Source organism: Ictalurus punctatus, chromosome 21, assembly GCF_001660625.3.
Source record: "Ictalurus punctatus breed USDA103 chromosome 21, Coco_2.0, whole genome shotgun sequence".
Classification (NCBI taxonomy): Eukaryota; Metazoa; Chordata; class Actinopteri; order Siluriformes; family Ictaluridae; genus Ictalurus; species Ictalurus punctatus.
Window position 1 is genome coordinate 10,737,501 of NC_030436.2, and position 16,766 is coordinate 10,754,266.

Sequence of the window (16,766 nt, forward strand, 5' to 3'; positions counted from 1 at the left end):
CACAAAAAAGTAACTACATTCTATGTATACATACAGTTCTGCTCCAGAATTATTGGCACCCTTTGTAAAGATGGGTAAAAAGGTTATGAATGGTTAAGGAGCTTCTTCTAAGTAAATTTTGAAGAAAAATAAATTTTTAAAAAACTGTAAAGAAACACCACGTGTCAATTATTTCCACCCATACAAATTCCTGTGAACAAAAGGTAACTCAAGCAAGTTCATGTTATTATACATTTTACACTTTCAACTTTCAAGTTCTCCTGAGTGTTTAGGAACTCATAAGTAGTCAACCATGACTTCCTGTTTCACTGGGGAATAAATATAAGGTGACACACAGGTCAAATTCCCTTACAAGTTCTTCAACAAGATGTAAGAGGAAGATTAGAAGATTGAATAACAAGGAAAATATACAAGTGAATTGAGACAAAAGTGTATTGACCTTCATAATTAAGCTATGGTTTATGAACTATGAACCTTTTTTTTTGCAACAAACACTCAAAGTGAGTTCGGCATAAAAATAAGAAGGATGGTTATTAAGAAAAAACCTCAACTGGTAAAGAATGTGGTGGAGGATCCAAAGGCCCTGAGAACTTTTTGGCTACCTCTGCCAAGAAGTTACAACTTGGTTGGGATCGTACATCTAAATCCACACAAAAATGGTTTGATGACCAAAAGAAAGAAGCTTTTTTCCCCAAAACATTTTCTCCCCAATTTGGTCTTGGCCAATTCCCACCCACTAGCTAACTTTCCCCTATCAGATTACAACTACCAACTCAAGAGGGTGAAGGCAAATGTGTTTCCTCCAAGACTTACAAAATCGAGGAAACCTGTGAGGTAAGCTGAAGAAATATCACAAGAGAGACGACCTAGAACCGTAGAGAATCAGGACTCTCTCACACTCTGTATTCTCCAAAAGAAGCTTGTTCAAAGTACTAAACAGTGGGGTGCCAGTAATTGTGACACAAAAGGGTTTTATATTTTCTTAAAGGCTAGATTTGAGTGAGATTACACTACTACGCTAGATGTTTTTTCATAACAACCCCCCATCCCCATCTTTACCTAAGGTGCCAACATTTCTGGAGCTCTCACCGTGTCTGTGGCTGAGTGCGTCATCCAGTCCTGTCCTCTCCTTGCACTTGGTTGTCATGAAGTCTTTAAGGCGCTGCTCGTGTGCAATCAGCCTCTCCAGCTCCTTCATCTCCGCGGTGTACTGCGCCAGGTCCTTCACCGCCTTCTCCTTCATCATCGTCATCTTCGTCTGAGCCTCCACTCTGAAGATCACACAAAAACACAGAGAGCGTTTACATACGCTCTAATAATAATAATAATAATAATAATAATAATAATATTAGTAATACTAATGACCGTTAGATGATTTTTCAAGTGATCGTGTAAACATATGACCTAGCACATAAGGGACATGAGCAATAGTATATATGAATTTCATAGTAACAGTAAACTCAGTTCACCTGGAATCGTAAGCTGCCGTTGACATGCCGATGACGTCACCAATCTCCCGCCGGATTTCCTGAAGCTCCTGTAAGACAGAAAATCTCCCACACTGACCACAACCTGGCTTTGTGATTAAAAATCGCTATAAATGCTATACTCTACATAAACAACGACCTTGTCCAGTTTGTGGTGAAGCTGCTGGAAGCGGACACGCTCCACGCGCAGCGTCTCCAGCTCCTCTCTCAGCTGGCTGTTCTTCGCCAGCTGCTCATTGAAACGAACAAGAGCCTGGGGGGGGTTGGTTGAGGTGTCAAAGAGACAGAGAAAAAAAATATAGCAACTTGAAACGGCGGCCTAACCCGGAGACGCGTGAAGCCTCCAGATCTTTTCAAACAACTGCTCATGAAAACTGTCTTTCGTGTTCGCTTAGACTCCCAAATGCATTCCCGAGTTGGCTCAGAGAGTGTAGAATGTATAAGGGATCGGACTCTAACTCACCCGGTCCAGTTTATTTTCCAGGGTGCGAGTGGCCTTTTGGATGTGGCGAGCCTGAGACTTCTGACTGTGAAAGGTACTAACATGTCCTTTTTTCAGCTCTTCCAGTTTCTTCTGAATATTCTGGATCTGTTAAAACAGACATAGAATCACACACATACACACTACAATATATATATATATATACACACACATATATATAAAATATTCAAAACAACATAAATTATGATGTTATGCCTTTTTCATATTAGTCTCCTTTAGGTCACATGACCAGATTTGAGATTTGAACAATGCCTCTCGGAAGGTAAGATTGTGCACACAGTGATGCTCTTTCCAGGTGAAAATATATAATACAAAACAGAATACAACTCATGCTGAAAAGCTCTTGCGTGGATTATGAATTCAGTAAAAGGAGAGTGAGAGATTTCGATTGGGTTTGTCTTTCCGCTCTGACGATGTTCTTTAAGGAAGACGGCTTCCGTATGTACAGCATGTGTTTTGAATTGTAAATAACTCAGCCACTTTGTTGCGTGTGTGTGCAGTGTATGCGTGCAGTGAGTGAGTGTGTGTGTGCGCATTTGATGTCGGAAGGTCATCACCTCTCGATCAAGCTCCGCTTGACTGAGTCGCTCTCTCTCCAGCTGCTCGTTAAGTTCGTCGCGGCGGTTCAGGAGAGCTCGGAGCTGCTGGGCGTCGTGGCTGTCGGCCTGCCTACGCGACTGGCTTGCGGATGCTCGCAGGTTCTTCTGCAGCTCCTCATGCTCCTCACGCAGCTTCTCCATCTCCAGACTGTCGGGCGGCGTACGTGCACGGAGTGATGGGGGCACAACAACGATAAAGGATAATATGAAAAATATCATGAGGATTTGAACTGTGGAATTGTTTTTGACATCACTAGTAAAACCACATTAACCCTAGTCTTTTTCATGATGGAATTTTTTTTTTAAATGCATCATGCAGTGGATAAAAGTCCTGGGAAACACTGGGAATGAACCAAGAATACACCCAGAATAGGATAGCAATCCATCGCAGGGCACCATGCGCGCACACACACACACACACACACACACACACACACACACACACTGTTCCATTCAATGGAGGGTATGTCTGTGTGGGTTCATTCTGGGTTCTCCGGTTTCCTCCCATAAATGTGCCACCTAGGGGCAATTTAGATTCACCACCAATCCAACTACTGGAATGTTTTTGGACAGTGGGAGGAAACCAGAGAACCCGGAAAGAACCCACACAGACATGGGGAGAACAAACTGTGAAACTCAGCACAGACAGTAACCTGAGCTCGGGATCAAACCAGAACCTCGGAGCTACTGCATGAGGCAGAGATGCCTCAAGATGTGCAGTGTTACTGAAAAAAGCATGTATGTGTTTATGATTGTTTAACTGACCGCTGTTTGCGAATAAGCTCCTGTGACTGGATGCTACAGGCCTGCCGATCGGCCTCCATGATGCGAAACTGCCTCTGTAGCTTGCCCATCTCTGTCTCTCCTGTGACACACACACACACACACACACACACAGCATCTCCAGACTAAAGCCACATGTCATTTGTTTTCTCCTTTACACTTTACTGTGTGCATCCTTACCCAGTGTGTCAATATCCATGTCGCTGGAGTCAGAGTGGACGCTAATCGCTGATCTTCCACGAGGCATGACGACAGTGACTAACCAAAACCGCTGCACTGTGAAGACCTGGAGATAAACAACTACAAGACATACTGAAAAGAGCAGCGAGCTAGCCATCAATGTTCACAAACTAGTAACAGACTTTATTCATTTTGAATTCAAAACCTTTTTATTGCTTTTCAGTACTCTTTCACATCATCACACACACACATAGAGAGAGAGAGAGAGAGAGAGAGAGAGAGAGAGAAAGAGAGAGAGGGAGAGGACAGAAAGCTCACTAGCTCTGGTACGATAGAGACAGACAGACAGATAGAGACAGACAGACAGATAGTTACATTGATATTATATCATCATATTGCCCAGCCCTATTGTTCCAATTATTGGGGGTGCCAATAATTTTAAAACCAACCTTTATCTTTATAAACTGTGTTGGTGTGCCACTAACATGCAGTTAATGTCTCTATGTTTATTTTCCTAAATCTTATATATATATATATATATATATATATATATATATATATATATATATATATATATATATATATATATATATATATAATTTACATAGCTTTAAATGTTTTTTAAATAGATGCTTCTCATTTCATAACTTTCTCTCTTGTTTATCTTATTAATATAATTTTATTTCTTGTGTTTACTGTTATTGTTAAGCACCACTACACCAAGACAAATTCCTCGTACATGTATACCCAGTGATTCTGAAAACATTGTGTTAATATAAAATTATACAGACAGCAAAATACGGCACATGAATTACATTTATTTCTAATTTTGCAGTGTTTGAAAATAATTGGAGTGCATTTAATAAGGTAATTTAATAATAATCTGTGACTTGACCCAAGTCCGTTTTATTATTATTATTATTATTATTATTATTATTATTATTTGTGTTGTTGTTGCTGCTGTTGTGTTATTGCATTCCATAGAGTACCATATATTAGTTAAAGGTCACATTATAGCTAATGAAGTTTAAAAATATATAAACAAATAAGTAAATAACACATAACACAAGCAGATCATTATATCTACTCGTTACTTATACATTTTCCCGAAGCTCTAACGTTAGCTGGTTAAAGTGTACTAGTTAGCTAGTTAGTTGGTGCTGCTAATTACCCAAAATAAAAAACGCCCTTACCTTCAAAAGTTACTTTGAAAATGATATAAAACCAGAACAGCACTGTAAATTATTGGAACTAACTAGACCCTCCTGAGGAGATATGCCTAACTGCAGAAGAGCAGAACCGGAACTCACAGAAAGTTGCTAGCAACCGTCACTAAGCGCCTCGGCGTTTATATCCGCCCTGCATACTACCGCACTAAACAGTATGCAGAACAGCGCCGCCCACGGCAGCTTTTTGCACTCTACTTAGTAAGATAGTATACGGGTTTGGATGAAGCCTACAGCGGCGCCAATCTCAACAAATTAGCTGTTTTGTTGTGAATGCAGACAGAAACACAAAAGCATTTTAATTTCACTTTATTTATAATAAACTGACCGAATAGTTACAGAGATAACATAGATAATTCTTGTATAAATATATGTGTATATAGTATATACACTGATTTATATATACACAGTGCCTGTGTTAGAATTAAAGTTTGGTTAGCCTAGATTCAGGGGCGGAAAATAGTCCTTCCTTACTTAAAGAATTACTGGTGTATTTATGCTTCACTTGACTATTACTGAATGCTTATATTCTTTCTTAGTTAAGAGTAAAACATAGCCTACATTTTTTTTACTTTAAGTAGTTACTCATTACAAATTCCAGGCTCTTCTTCTCTCATCCAGCTAATAAAGCACACTGTATGTCAATCAAACAGACTCCAGCACCAATCCTAAATCTATCAGTGTAAAAAAAAACAATCAAAATCGTGTCAATTCGTCATCCTTCTCATGCTATGCAGTGTAGTTAATGCTATAGCTATCTGTGTGAAGATGGATAAGCCACTGGACTGCAGTGAGGAACTTGAGGATGAGTGCTCCTTGCCCTACATCAGTAAAACATTTCATTACATTTCATTTCTGGCATTTGACAGACACCCTTATCCATCGCAACTTACATATATCTCATTTATACAACTGACCAGTTGATGGTTAAGGGCATTGCTCAAGGGCCCAACAGTGGCAGCTTGGTGGTGATGGGATTTGAACTCATGACCTTCGGGTCATCAGTCCAATGTCCAATGTCTTAACCAGTGAGGTACCACTGCCATCTCAAACCACGTGGTCTGAATCACAGAGGACGTTCACAAGTGCTACAGTATGTAAAGAGCCGTATAAAATGAGGCGTCTTCTTTACCTCCATAGAGATGTGAACGTCATCTGATTTGAAAAGGCACGTTGAGGTAAATGTACCTGATTTACTAACGTTGGCTGGCTATATTTAACTTAAATTAGCCTATTTTAAAACCCCCATAGTTGCTTATAACAGTTATAGATAAGTAATAAAAGTTAGTTTTCACAAGAAACATGACATTGCTTAATTTCATCAGTTAAAAACATTTACTTTCTTATGTATGTTTAAAAGTAGCAACTTTTTTTTCCCCTTTTTGGCTGGATACTTCCACTTTTAATTGAGTAAGATTATGAGTATAATTTCTCTGTGTTTTCCACCCCTGCCTAAATGCCTATCACTTACACAACAGGCCGACATGGTTAACTGTTATCCTCTTTATTTTCCTCCTTACTGTCCTCTTTAGTTTCCTCTTTATCCTCCTTTTTATCAACCTCTTTATCATCATTTTTATTATCTGGCTTATTTTTATCTTGTGGTGGCTCCTCAGGTGGTATCGGGGGGATTCCCTCTAAGATCGAGGCAAAATATTCGTTTTTGTTGAGGTCTGGCTCCTTGATCAGGAGGTGACACTTTGGAAGGTAATAACTGACCGTGAGTGCTGTATTGCTAATCAAATTGAACACTACTTGAGCGATCGTTTTCTCTTTATCACCCAGGCCGGCATAGATTGGGATAAATATGACCCATATTACGCAGTAGATTAGGCTGGCGATGGTAATGTCTCTAGCAAAGTTATACTGCCTGACTGGCTTTGGCGCCATGAAGGTGCACATGAAGCAGATCAAGGCCAGAAGGCCATTGAAACCCAGCATGAGTCCAAAGTTCAGTATTGGCTCGACAGGACAGGGCAGGAAACGCTTCACAAAAGTCACTTCCAGACTGTCTACCCACATGGTAAGCGAAGGCCCTTCAATGATAAACCAGCCAACAAGCCCTGATTGGACGCCACAACACGCTAGCACCATACTCCAGCTGCCAAGGCCTTGCAGGTTCTCCATGTTCCCTGGAGCTTTTTCAGGGAACTCGCACACATAAACAATCTGTCAACACAAAGAAATAAACATAACGGGATCACGCAATTTGAACAGCATATCTACAAATACTGCAAATTTGTCTTTTTTGCTCACCTGCATGGAGAGGGCCAGGAGGGTGGACAGGGCTACAGTGGGGAACATGATATACAGAAGTATCTGAATACGGCAAATGACATCATTCGGCTGACCCAGGTACAGCACCAGACTTATACAGCTTCCCATCAGACTCAGCAGACCCAAGCCACACAGAGGTCCTCCCAATGCTTTCAGGAGTGGCGTCCCTCTGTGTTGGAAGAACAGGATGCCCATTGCTGCCTGACAGGACAGCAGCAGAAGTCCAGCCAGTATCAGCGCTACTGATTCAAAAGATGACCAAGCCAGGTATTCGTAGGTGGGGAAGACGCAGCTAGTACTGCGGAACGTGGACCACTGGCGTGGAGGACATTTGGTGCATTGGATATCGTCTTTGAAGTGAGGAAAATAAGAAGATGTGAAAGTGGTTTTGATATGTTTAACCCCTTCAGACCTTCACTGCATAATTGCATTGTAAAAATCATTAACGTTATTATTAGTACATATATCTAGTTGGTACTGATGGTATCGATACCCGAGACATTGGAACAACAAAAAAGAAGGTACAAACAATAATAATAAAAAATAGAAAAAGGAGGAGTGGGCGGGATTTGTCTTAATTCCTTCTGGAGTGGGCAGAAATGGGAATAAATCATGTCTCTACTGTATACTAATAAAAAAAAACTTCGACTGTTTCTCACCTGTTCTGTTTTGGTAAGTTCCATCTAAACAGTCACTGCAGTCAAAGCAGCAGGAATAAAATCCTTTAACTATGCGCACTTGTCCTGATAGACAGTCCGAGGAGCATGTAGACGTAGGGACCTGTTATAAAGTAAGATTTAATGTCAGATTTATATATATATATATATATATATATATATATATATATATATATATATATATATATATATATATATAAAATTAAGTATATAATAAGAATAAGTAAATTCATGCAGACCGCAGACGTTTCTTTAATACCATATTATTTTTCGTGTGCCATTTTATTAGATTATTATCAATCGTCAGGTTCTGGACGAAGGTCCCGATATTTTGGAAGGTCACACTGTTGTTCTGAAAGACCCATGCTAACAAATCGTAGCCGATATTTGGGTTTCCCGCTGTGTCAAAGTTGATTTGCGTTCCATTCAGTGTCATAGAAACCTTCTGTACCCATGGCAACAACTGTGCACAAAACAAAAACAAGAAGTATGGATTTTTTTGAGTTGAGTACAGGCCTTGTCATGCTGTGGATCGACTTATAGATGCAGATTGAAATCCTACCTGCCAGGGATAAATATTTTCGGTCTTGGGATCTCTGGTGCACCCGGCTGCGCTACAGTTGAGCATGTTATGTAGGGCCTGGGCCACGCTGTAGACAGCGGTGTAGACGCTGAAGGCAGTACGACGCACCAGCTCTGTTTCAACGATGCTCACGTTTGCAGGAGAAAGATTCCAGCAGCCGGGACATGGGTTCTCTAGAGGGGAGACGTCAGGATCCGGCTGTGTGATTTGCATTTGGAGTCGCTCTTGCGCCATCTTGGTGAAAAGCTCCTGTACGTACGGGCCGAGCAGGCTGACGGGTTGGGTCGTGGCGGTGAAGCCCAGCACGGTACCAATGGTCTGAATGCCAGGCAGGGTGACGATGCTGCTGTGTACAGCCCACGCCGTGCTAGCAATCCAGACTCCTGTCATGTTCCTCCTGATTACCTGCGAAAAGAAGAAAATATATACTGGTGCTAAGAATATTATTACCTTTATCTTTAACCTTTTCTTTTTTTAACCAGCTTTGTATTATCCTATGTGCATTTGATTGGTCATATCTAGAAAACCCGATTAGTACTTAGATGATTTTACAGCAACAGAATTTTAAAATGTTATTTTAAAATACCCAGTTTAGCATTATTTAAGAACACTTTATTTAAAAACCCTTTCAGGTGCTGGGGTGTCACAATACAGTAGATGTGATGAAAATAAGAAATGAAACAGATAAAAGTCACAAGACAGGAACTAAATCACCTTTTGTTTCATATTTAATGTTTGTTGATGCTCAAAATGACATCTCTGCACATAATATAAGTATGTTTTTTATGTTAATGCGCTTTCATTATTGAATTGTTTTCTATCCGATTCATTTATTTAAACGGGTTAATTCTCCACATGTAGGCCGTGCGGTTTTATTCATCACATAGCATCATGTGATGTCACGTGCAAGTCCACGCATGCGATTTCATGTCGAAATTCACTTTCGCATGTTTTTCACATGACAGCACATATTACTCACGTGATCACATGTGCAATCTGTGTGATGATGATTCGTTAAGGAAGGTTCTCAAACAAACCCAGGGCGAAGGTGGATTTTCACATGCACGCTTACGTTCGTATGGATCCAATCCAGACTTTTTTGGGTATTGAGTGTAATGTTTTGTGTATACAATACTCTCAATATTTCATGCATTTAAAAAAAAACTGTGTTGGTTTAGTGTCCGGTTCCTGTCTGTGGTCTTAATCAGCCTGATCTTATTTGTGGAGAGTAAATCATCTGAAAATTGTTTTCTTCCTTTTAGCTGGATGTCAGATATTATTTGGCGTGAGATTATTATTATTATTTGAGTGCACGGATGTTTTCACTTTCATTAGACAAAACATCTGCTAAACGTTACAGTTGGATGCTAAAAATTTGCATACCCTTAGGACCAAATGACTAAATTCAAATACATTTAAATGACAGCAACAAGGCATTTAATGTGTTATGTTTCACAGATGTTCCTCCCTCCAATTTCAAAATGATATTAGTTTAAAAGTTACAAATGTGCATCTCCTTTTGTAAACATGATATATATGTATATATTCTATAATGACTTGCATGCGTAGATTTTGCTTTTATAACACAACGTTTAAAGCAGTTATAAACAGATCAAATGTATGACCTGTTATTGTTTTATAAATTGGAAAACTGCTGTGGTATAAGAAGAATTAAACACTTCAGGGTGTTCTGTTATAGGATAATAATCAACTTCAGGATTGTAAAGGTAACTCTTCATCACACAAGTTTAGAATAAAAAAGTCGAGTATCGATGACAACCGGGCAGTATGTTTCTCACTCACCTCTTTGAAGAAGGCGGTACTTGCTTGGGAGGATGCGAACACCACCACGACGCCCACTTTGGCCTCTACTATGCCATCCAGGATCTCTGATATAATGGGCACCGGGTCTTCGTAGACTGGTATCAACCCTTCGTAGGCTACACAAATGCCTCCGTTGGCAGCGTTCTGGGACACCTGCTGTTGACCCTGTTTGCCGTAAGTCTCATCACTGCCGATCACTGCCACCCAGTTCCAGCCGAACACCTGCAGCAGCTCCACTATGGCCATGGCCTGCCATCTGTCACTGGGGACAGTGCGCATAAACGACGGGTACGTCAGCTTGTCACTGAACCCGTCACTGCTGGCTCCGTAGCTGATCTGTAGGGGGGAAGGAGCTAGCATGAAAATGAGCTACAGAATGATCTTAACATAGAAATTGCTTTATTTATGTTATTTATTCATTCATTCATTCATTATTCATTCATTCATAGTTATAAGTGTTTGTTATAACACATTTGCTTGTTCATTTATTAAAATACGTCATGAAAATATTTTTTATTAACACGATATTTTCATATGGCAGTAAAACTTTAGAGCTTGTTGTTTTCACTGATTCTTACCTGTGGCATCAAGAAAAAGCTGACTAGCTGACTAATGACCCCAGCCATCTCAGAGCTGTATGGGCCGATGACCGCGTGAACTCTGGTCATGTACTCGGTGTAGTTACACATGACGTCCACGTCGTCTGAGACGGCCGTGGTGAAGAACCGCAGTGTGGGCTTCATGATGATCCCCGACTGTCCGCAGTCGTCATAGTTCTCGAAGCCCAGCGTCATGTTAGGAAGGAGGTCGGGCGTAGCGTTGATCTCGTCTATCGTGTACTTCATCACTAGTGCCAGTGCAAGGCCATACTGATCAACACTGTCATAAAGAAAAACATACTTCACCCAGAACGTCTAGAAAAGCAAGCCTGGAGGAGTATTAAAGGAATACTCAGTATCAGTTAACCGTGTGGAAAATAACTGTGGTGAACAGTTAAACCTTTGACCCAGACCTCAATGGATTTGATGTCAATGATTTTTTTTGTTTACATTGATCTACTTTCTATTTTTATCAATCACACATTTTCAGGTTGCTGACTTGATGCAACAAAAAAGCGTCGTGCCTAACAAGATCGCGAGTTTGAATCCTGACAATACCACAGGAATCCGTGGCCAGAAGTTCGCTTCATGTGTTTCGGTGGAAGCACGTGTTAACCTTCACCCTAACTGGATGGTAGCGGTTGAATGATAAGGGAGAGCTGGCTGGTAAAAAACAACAAACAAAAACAATTCAATTTATTTTACTTTTCACAAGCTCTGTGCTCGCAAAACTGAAGCGATCTCACATACGAACGTTTCTTTCTGCGAGAAGTATTTAATAGTGCTTTACGCTCACTGATACTACTCTGTATGCTAAGGTCAGCCACACATGTGTTCTCTATTAAAGATCATGTTTAAACACACCACACGATGCCCCACCCCCTCAAACATTTTCAAACTCAACAGTTTCTAGAACAATCTCATTTATGCTAAGTACACTGTAAAACCAGATAAGTTCATTTAACTCAAAAAATTTTAGGAAACTAATTACCTCAAAATTTTAAAGTTGATAAATCAATTTCTTTAAGCCAAATACACTTAAATATAACATAGTCATTCATAGTTAAATGAACTATCCGGTTTTACAGTGTAAAATAAATGTATTAAGATAGAATATAACATCACCCGACGTGTAAAAATTCTATTATTTTCACGAGTTAGAATACTAGTTTACAACTAGTTACAGTTTACAACTGCTTATAGCTGCTATAACGTAAGTGAGAACTTGTTTCATGTTCCTCAACATTAAATATAACTGAACAGATTTTTTTTTTTAAAAAAAAAAGCATTGATTGGCGTTCTTTAATAAATAAAAATTGTACGTATAAGAGTCTGTCTTTATGAGTACATTTCACGTTAAAATGTTTCCTTTTCTTATCTTTCTACAGGGAAATTTAAATTGTCTGTGGTAGTTGCACAGATGTACATATGTGGTTAGGTAATAAAGTTGCTTTAATATCAAGCAAAGTGAAATAATTGTATGCATATACTCTTTATGGCCATATATCACATTTGCGTAACAAATCACATAATTGCCTTTGATACGTCTTTAAAGTCTTTTTAAATACAAAAATCACTGTTATCCTGATTCTAATCATTCTTCTTTCAAATCCAAAAAGCTATGTAATCCAGTTCAGCACTCCAGTTCCTCGGAGAACTTCAAGACCTGTAAGCACAAACTATTACTTGTAGAATAATCTACCTTTCGCATTGAATATCGTCCGGTTCCACTCTCTCGGTCAGGTTGCTGGTCAGTTGGTTGATAGGAAAAAGTCCACCAAGTAGAATATCTCCAGGAGACTTGAAGAGATTTGTGGAGATGTTCTGGAACCATAGGGGATTCGTCCCATGAGCAGAACTGAGCATGCAGCACAGAATCAGCAGCTTTGCCTGTCCGGCCACTCTGCAAAACATATTCATCAAATGAGAGAAAACGGGTTGAGAAAATAAGTCAGTTCAACTGGGTTGGCTTCACTTTTTTAGTAGAGACGGATTTTCCTGATGGTCTGGAGACACTGGTGTTTTGTGTCCTAATACTTTGCTCATGGTCCGTGCTTTGCTATATAGCCGGATGTGTATTTAAATCAGTGGTTTACATAAAGCTGCCATCGAACCCACGCAAGTGTATGAAAATAAGCTGGTAGTGTACGCTGTGTCTTGCTCAGAGCCTCAACAATGATTTTACAAAGCCTTATTCATGAAATATTACAAAGAGAAGCAAATTTTGTCCTTAATCTAATATGCGTAAATATCTACAGAGAGAATTTAATTTAATGAGAGTTTTATATTCATTTGAACTAAAATTGCAGAATGGCTGCAGGACTCATTAGTTCTGTCACACTGTAATGAATTTAAAGACTTTTTATGTGTTTTCTTTTTTATGCTCATTGTTTACAGACTTGCCACAAATCTATTGCATAAGTGAGAAAGGAGAGCCAGCTGCATGTTCTCATATTTCAGTCACTTGAAGCACATTTCCATGCATTTGCTTGTGGGAATGACTCATAGCTCTTTACTGAACATTTGGAGCAGGGAACAATCAGAAAGACAAATGCCTTTATGTCAAGATTATATGGAACAACATACGCGAACAAAACGTTTTCACTTAGATGTTTCACGTATGGCCTAAAGTGACAGAAATACTGTACAGTAGCTGTGCAATGACATCAGAGATCAGAGGTGAATATATTGTAAGAAAACTGATCTAGCTCATGACTTTTCTGTCTCAATGTACTCATTCATTAAGACCTCAGAGAGCTCTTGATATTCCAAGACTTCTAACTGTATAAGGTTCACTAGTCCATGCAGGATTTCGCAGAATTTTTTTTGTGGTATTTTTTGTGATTGTTGCGGCCAAAAATGTCTGATTTTGCTGTGGCTATTTATTTATTTTTTTAAAATTTGCGATGCAATTTACAGAGTTTTTATTTTTTTGTGCTTTTTTTGCGGAAAAGTACTTGAACTGGCGGATCGTGATCGCGCGAAATTGTTTTGCATAATGATGTTTGTTGGTAAATGAGACCTTTTAGCTGTATTCACGTTCGACGCACGTGAATCGAAGAGGGCTTTGACTGAATGTGCGCTGTGATGACGTCACATGACGTGGAATCTGTGGAAAATCGGTGGTAATTGTGAAAAATTGCACACTGCTCTGAATATTACGGAGTTTCGTTGATTTGGCGTTCAATTTCTGTGATCGCAAAAAGTCGCAAAATCCTGGAGGGGATGCTTTTTATTTATTTATTTATTTATTTATTTATTTATTTATTTATTTGTTTGTTTGTTTGTTTGTTTATTTTTGTCAGGGTTGCCAAGCCAATACTTTTTCACATCACTGTAACTATAAATTGATAAATATAAAGTATGATGTGTTGGCCATCAATAATTAAAACTTTTGTAACTGGTTGCAAATTGTAGTATAAGAGGAATAAACCACATTCATTCACATACACACAGTGTGTGTGTGCCCTGTTATCATTGAAATCAGTTTTTAAATCTGATTCACTTTATCCATAGTGCACCGTTTGGAAAAATGTGCATATTTTGCATTCATGTCTGAATGCATACTAGCAAATGTCCAGCACACTCAAGAGATCCCATGATGCATTGCAACAGGCCCAAACTGTGATGATTCTAGATGATACAGACTAGTCATTCTGCCCTATATACATATCTAACTCGGACAAAAACCCAAAATCATCAGTTGTGTTTTCAGTCGGACGTGAATTCTGTGGGAAAGTAAATTTCCTGGTGCACCCTGATTACACATTTGCCTACAATATCCTGGTGTCCATGTGGGTTTTCATGCCTGCTGTCTCTGTTGATGCCAATTCTTACATTAGCCAAAATGCATCATATCTCCGATGTGTTCGAGTTAATTTAATCACTTGTTAGTCACTTGTTAGAGCTGTGATTTTGGTCATACAGAATTTGCATATGTTTACTGTTGAGTGAAACATTAAACCAAAGTATTAGTACAATGTTTGCATACGTATTTTAGCTGTTCTGGATGTGGAACGAATTTCCAAGTGTTTTGCATGGCTTAGGGCAGGCATGGCGTCGCAAACGTTCTTCTACTTTATCCCTCAGTTGTTGTTTTTTTCCAGGACACAAATCAGCAGTGTTGCAATTCCCCAGTTATATTTTGTCTCTTGGAAAAATAGGACTTTTAAGTTTCAAACGGGACTTCTGGTAAATCAGCCGTGGCCTAAACATACACTCACTGTCCATTTTAATAGGAACTCTTGTACGACTACTCGTTTACGCAGTTCTTCGATCAGCAGCACAATGTATAAAATCGTGCAGATACAGGTCAAGAGCTTCAGTTACTGTTCACATAAAACATGAGAATAGGAGGGAAAAAATGTGATCTCGGTGACTTTCTAAAATGTGACACTAGCCCAACCCCCCAACACCCAACCATTCATTCTTTTTTTCAATTCCCCCCCATCGCTTCTGAAAAAACTCCATTAGAAACCATCACAGAAGTTCTAATGTTCTAACCCCCCCCCCAGGATCTACAGAGGAACATAAAAAAGAGTGTTTATAAAATGACTGACAGGAGGTGCATCAAAACACAAACAAGCAATTCCCGGCCAGTTTTCCAAACAGTATTCTCATGCTAAGTCCACTGCTTAATGCATTGTTTTTTGTTAAGATCATGTTCTACAAATCTTCCAGGTTATTTGTACAAGTAAGAAATAAAAAAAAAAAAAAAGACTACTGAATGAGCCTGAGCCTCGATTGTCAATTTCCAGCTTGCATTGGTAGAAATAATGAATATATTTGCACCTGAACTTTGTTGATGGAATGCACTAAGCTTGACTTGACCTATGACCTGTAAGTCAACTAGACTACTTCATATATTTCATATATCATACTTCATACTTCATATTGCTTCTCATTTCTTATTTGTGCATCCTCATTTCCTTTCCTTGCATCTTAGCTCCACCCCATTAGGATGTGAGAGAAGGATGCAAGGATGAGATGCGAGGAGAGAGGAACCGAACCAAGTCGAATGGAATATCCTCGCTCTCTCAAACGTCACTTCAAAGTGACGTCAAGTAACGAAGGGATCTGCATTTCAGGGATCTGCCATAATGCTTATTTTTGGATGTGCGTTAAGTTCTTGGAGCTAGGTTAATAACGACAATCTTAATAAAGCAAAATGCACTGACAGCATGTGAAATGTCTGGGTTATTCCACAATGAATTAATAAACAATACATAAATGATTGCATCTTTTGTGCAATTTTGCATATCCAAACATGCAAAGCTCAATTTATTACAATACTCATTGTAAGCATATCATTATTTCATTATATTTCACACAAAATTCCATCACATCATAAAAGGACTTTTTGTTTGAGAGTCTGTGTGAACTTCCTGTTTCTCCTCGACAGGGGGCGATGATCTACAGTCAGATCCGGAATCTAGGCTTACTAATGACTAATGACAATTCCTGCTAAACAAAATCTTGTTCGATCTGAATTGTGGCTCTGTTTTTCAACAAAATTCACCTCAGGATGTGTATTTGTGATATCACTAAAGAATAAACACAATTAATAGAAGTTTACATTAAAATTTTTTGTTGTTTAATACAAAGAGTTGTGGCCATTAATCACTCCCACAGATAAAATTTGTGTACTCTGAATATATTTCTGATTAACTGAGCAATAATATTTCCTTGAACAATAATAAAACAGTATGTTATAGGAAAATAACGTGGAAATCAGTTGTTTATTTTTCCTATAAAAGCACCTCAGCAAAAGGGCGGCGTAGTGACGCAGTGGATTGCGTTGTGTTACCTCAGCATTCCAGATTCAATCCTGAGCTCGGGTGCGTGTCTGGGTGGATTTTCTGTGCATGTTCTCCCCGTGTCTGTGTGGGTTTCCTCCGGGTTTTTCGGTTTTCGTCCACCTCCCTAAAACATGCCACTAAGTGAATTGGCTAAGATAAACTGCCCCTTGGTGTGAATGTGCGTAAGCATGCTGTGAGCAAGTGTGAGTGAGTGAGTGAGTGAGTGGGTGA

The 16,766-nt window shown here is 39.2% G+C and overlaps 2 protein-coding genes across 5 annotated transcripts in view; both read right to left on the reverse strand.

The window, feature by feature from the left end:
• Positions 1 to 4,917, reverse strand: part of odad1 (outer dynein arm docking complex subunit 1) — a 9,612-nt gene extending 4,695 nt beyond the window's left edge. The window contains exons 1-8 of one of the 3 annotated variants that reach the window (XM_017496510.3): positions 4,745 to 4,917; positions 3,552 to 3,657; positions 3,354 to 3,453; positions 2,547 to 2,736; positions 1,951 to 2,076; positions 1,627 to 1,740; positions 1,470 to 1,537; positions 1,090 to 1,271 (exon numbers count right to left, since the gene is read on the reverse strand). In XM_017496510.3, coding sequence (XP_017351999.1) covers positions 1,090 to 1,271; positions 1,470 to 1,537; positions 1,627 to 1,740; positions 1,951 to 2,076; positions 2,547 to 2,736; positions 3,354 to 3,453; positions 3,552 to 3,618 — 847 coding nt within the window. In that variant the 5' untranslated portion in view covers positions 3,619 to 3,657; positions 4,745 to 4,917. Of the gene's footprint in view, positions 1 to 1,089; positions 1,272 to 1,469; positions 1,538 to 1,626; positions 1,741 to 1,950; positions 2,077 to 2,546; positions 2,737 to 3,353; positions 3,454 to 3,551; positions 3,672 to 4,744 lie in introns of all 3 variants that reach the window. The other 2 variants (XM_017496511.3, XM_017496513.3) reach the window with 2 other exon arrangements.
• A 134-nt stretch (positions 4,918 to 5,051) lies between these two features.
• The window catches only part of LOC108255281 (taste receptor type 1 member 3), a 49,192-nt gene continuing 37,477 nt past the window's right edge, over positions 5,052 to 16,766 (reverse strand). For both annotated transcript variants that reach the window (XM_047149464.2, XM_017451137.3), the window contains 8 exons: positions 12,440 to 12,640; positions 10,717 to 11,017; positions 10,118 to 10,474; positions 8,294 to 8,719; positions 7,991 to 8,194; positions 7,714 to 7,834; positions 7,034 to 7,404; positions 5,052 to 6,946 (listed from right to left, as the gene is read on the reverse strand). In XM_047149464.2, coding sequence (XP_047005420.1) covers positions 6,266 to 6,946; positions 7,034 to 7,404; positions 7,714 to 7,834; positions 7,991 to 8,194; positions 8,294 to 8,719; positions 10,118 to 10,474; positions 10,717 to 11,017; positions 12,440 to 12,640 — 2,662 coding nt within the window. In that variant the 3' untranslated portion in view covers positions 5,052 to 6,265. The remainder of the gene's footprint in view (positions 6,947 to 7,033; positions 7,405 to 7,713; positions 7,835 to 7,990; positions 8,195 to 8,293; positions 8,720 to 10,117; positions 10,475 to 10,716; positions 11,018 to 12,439; positions 12,641 to 16,766) is intronic.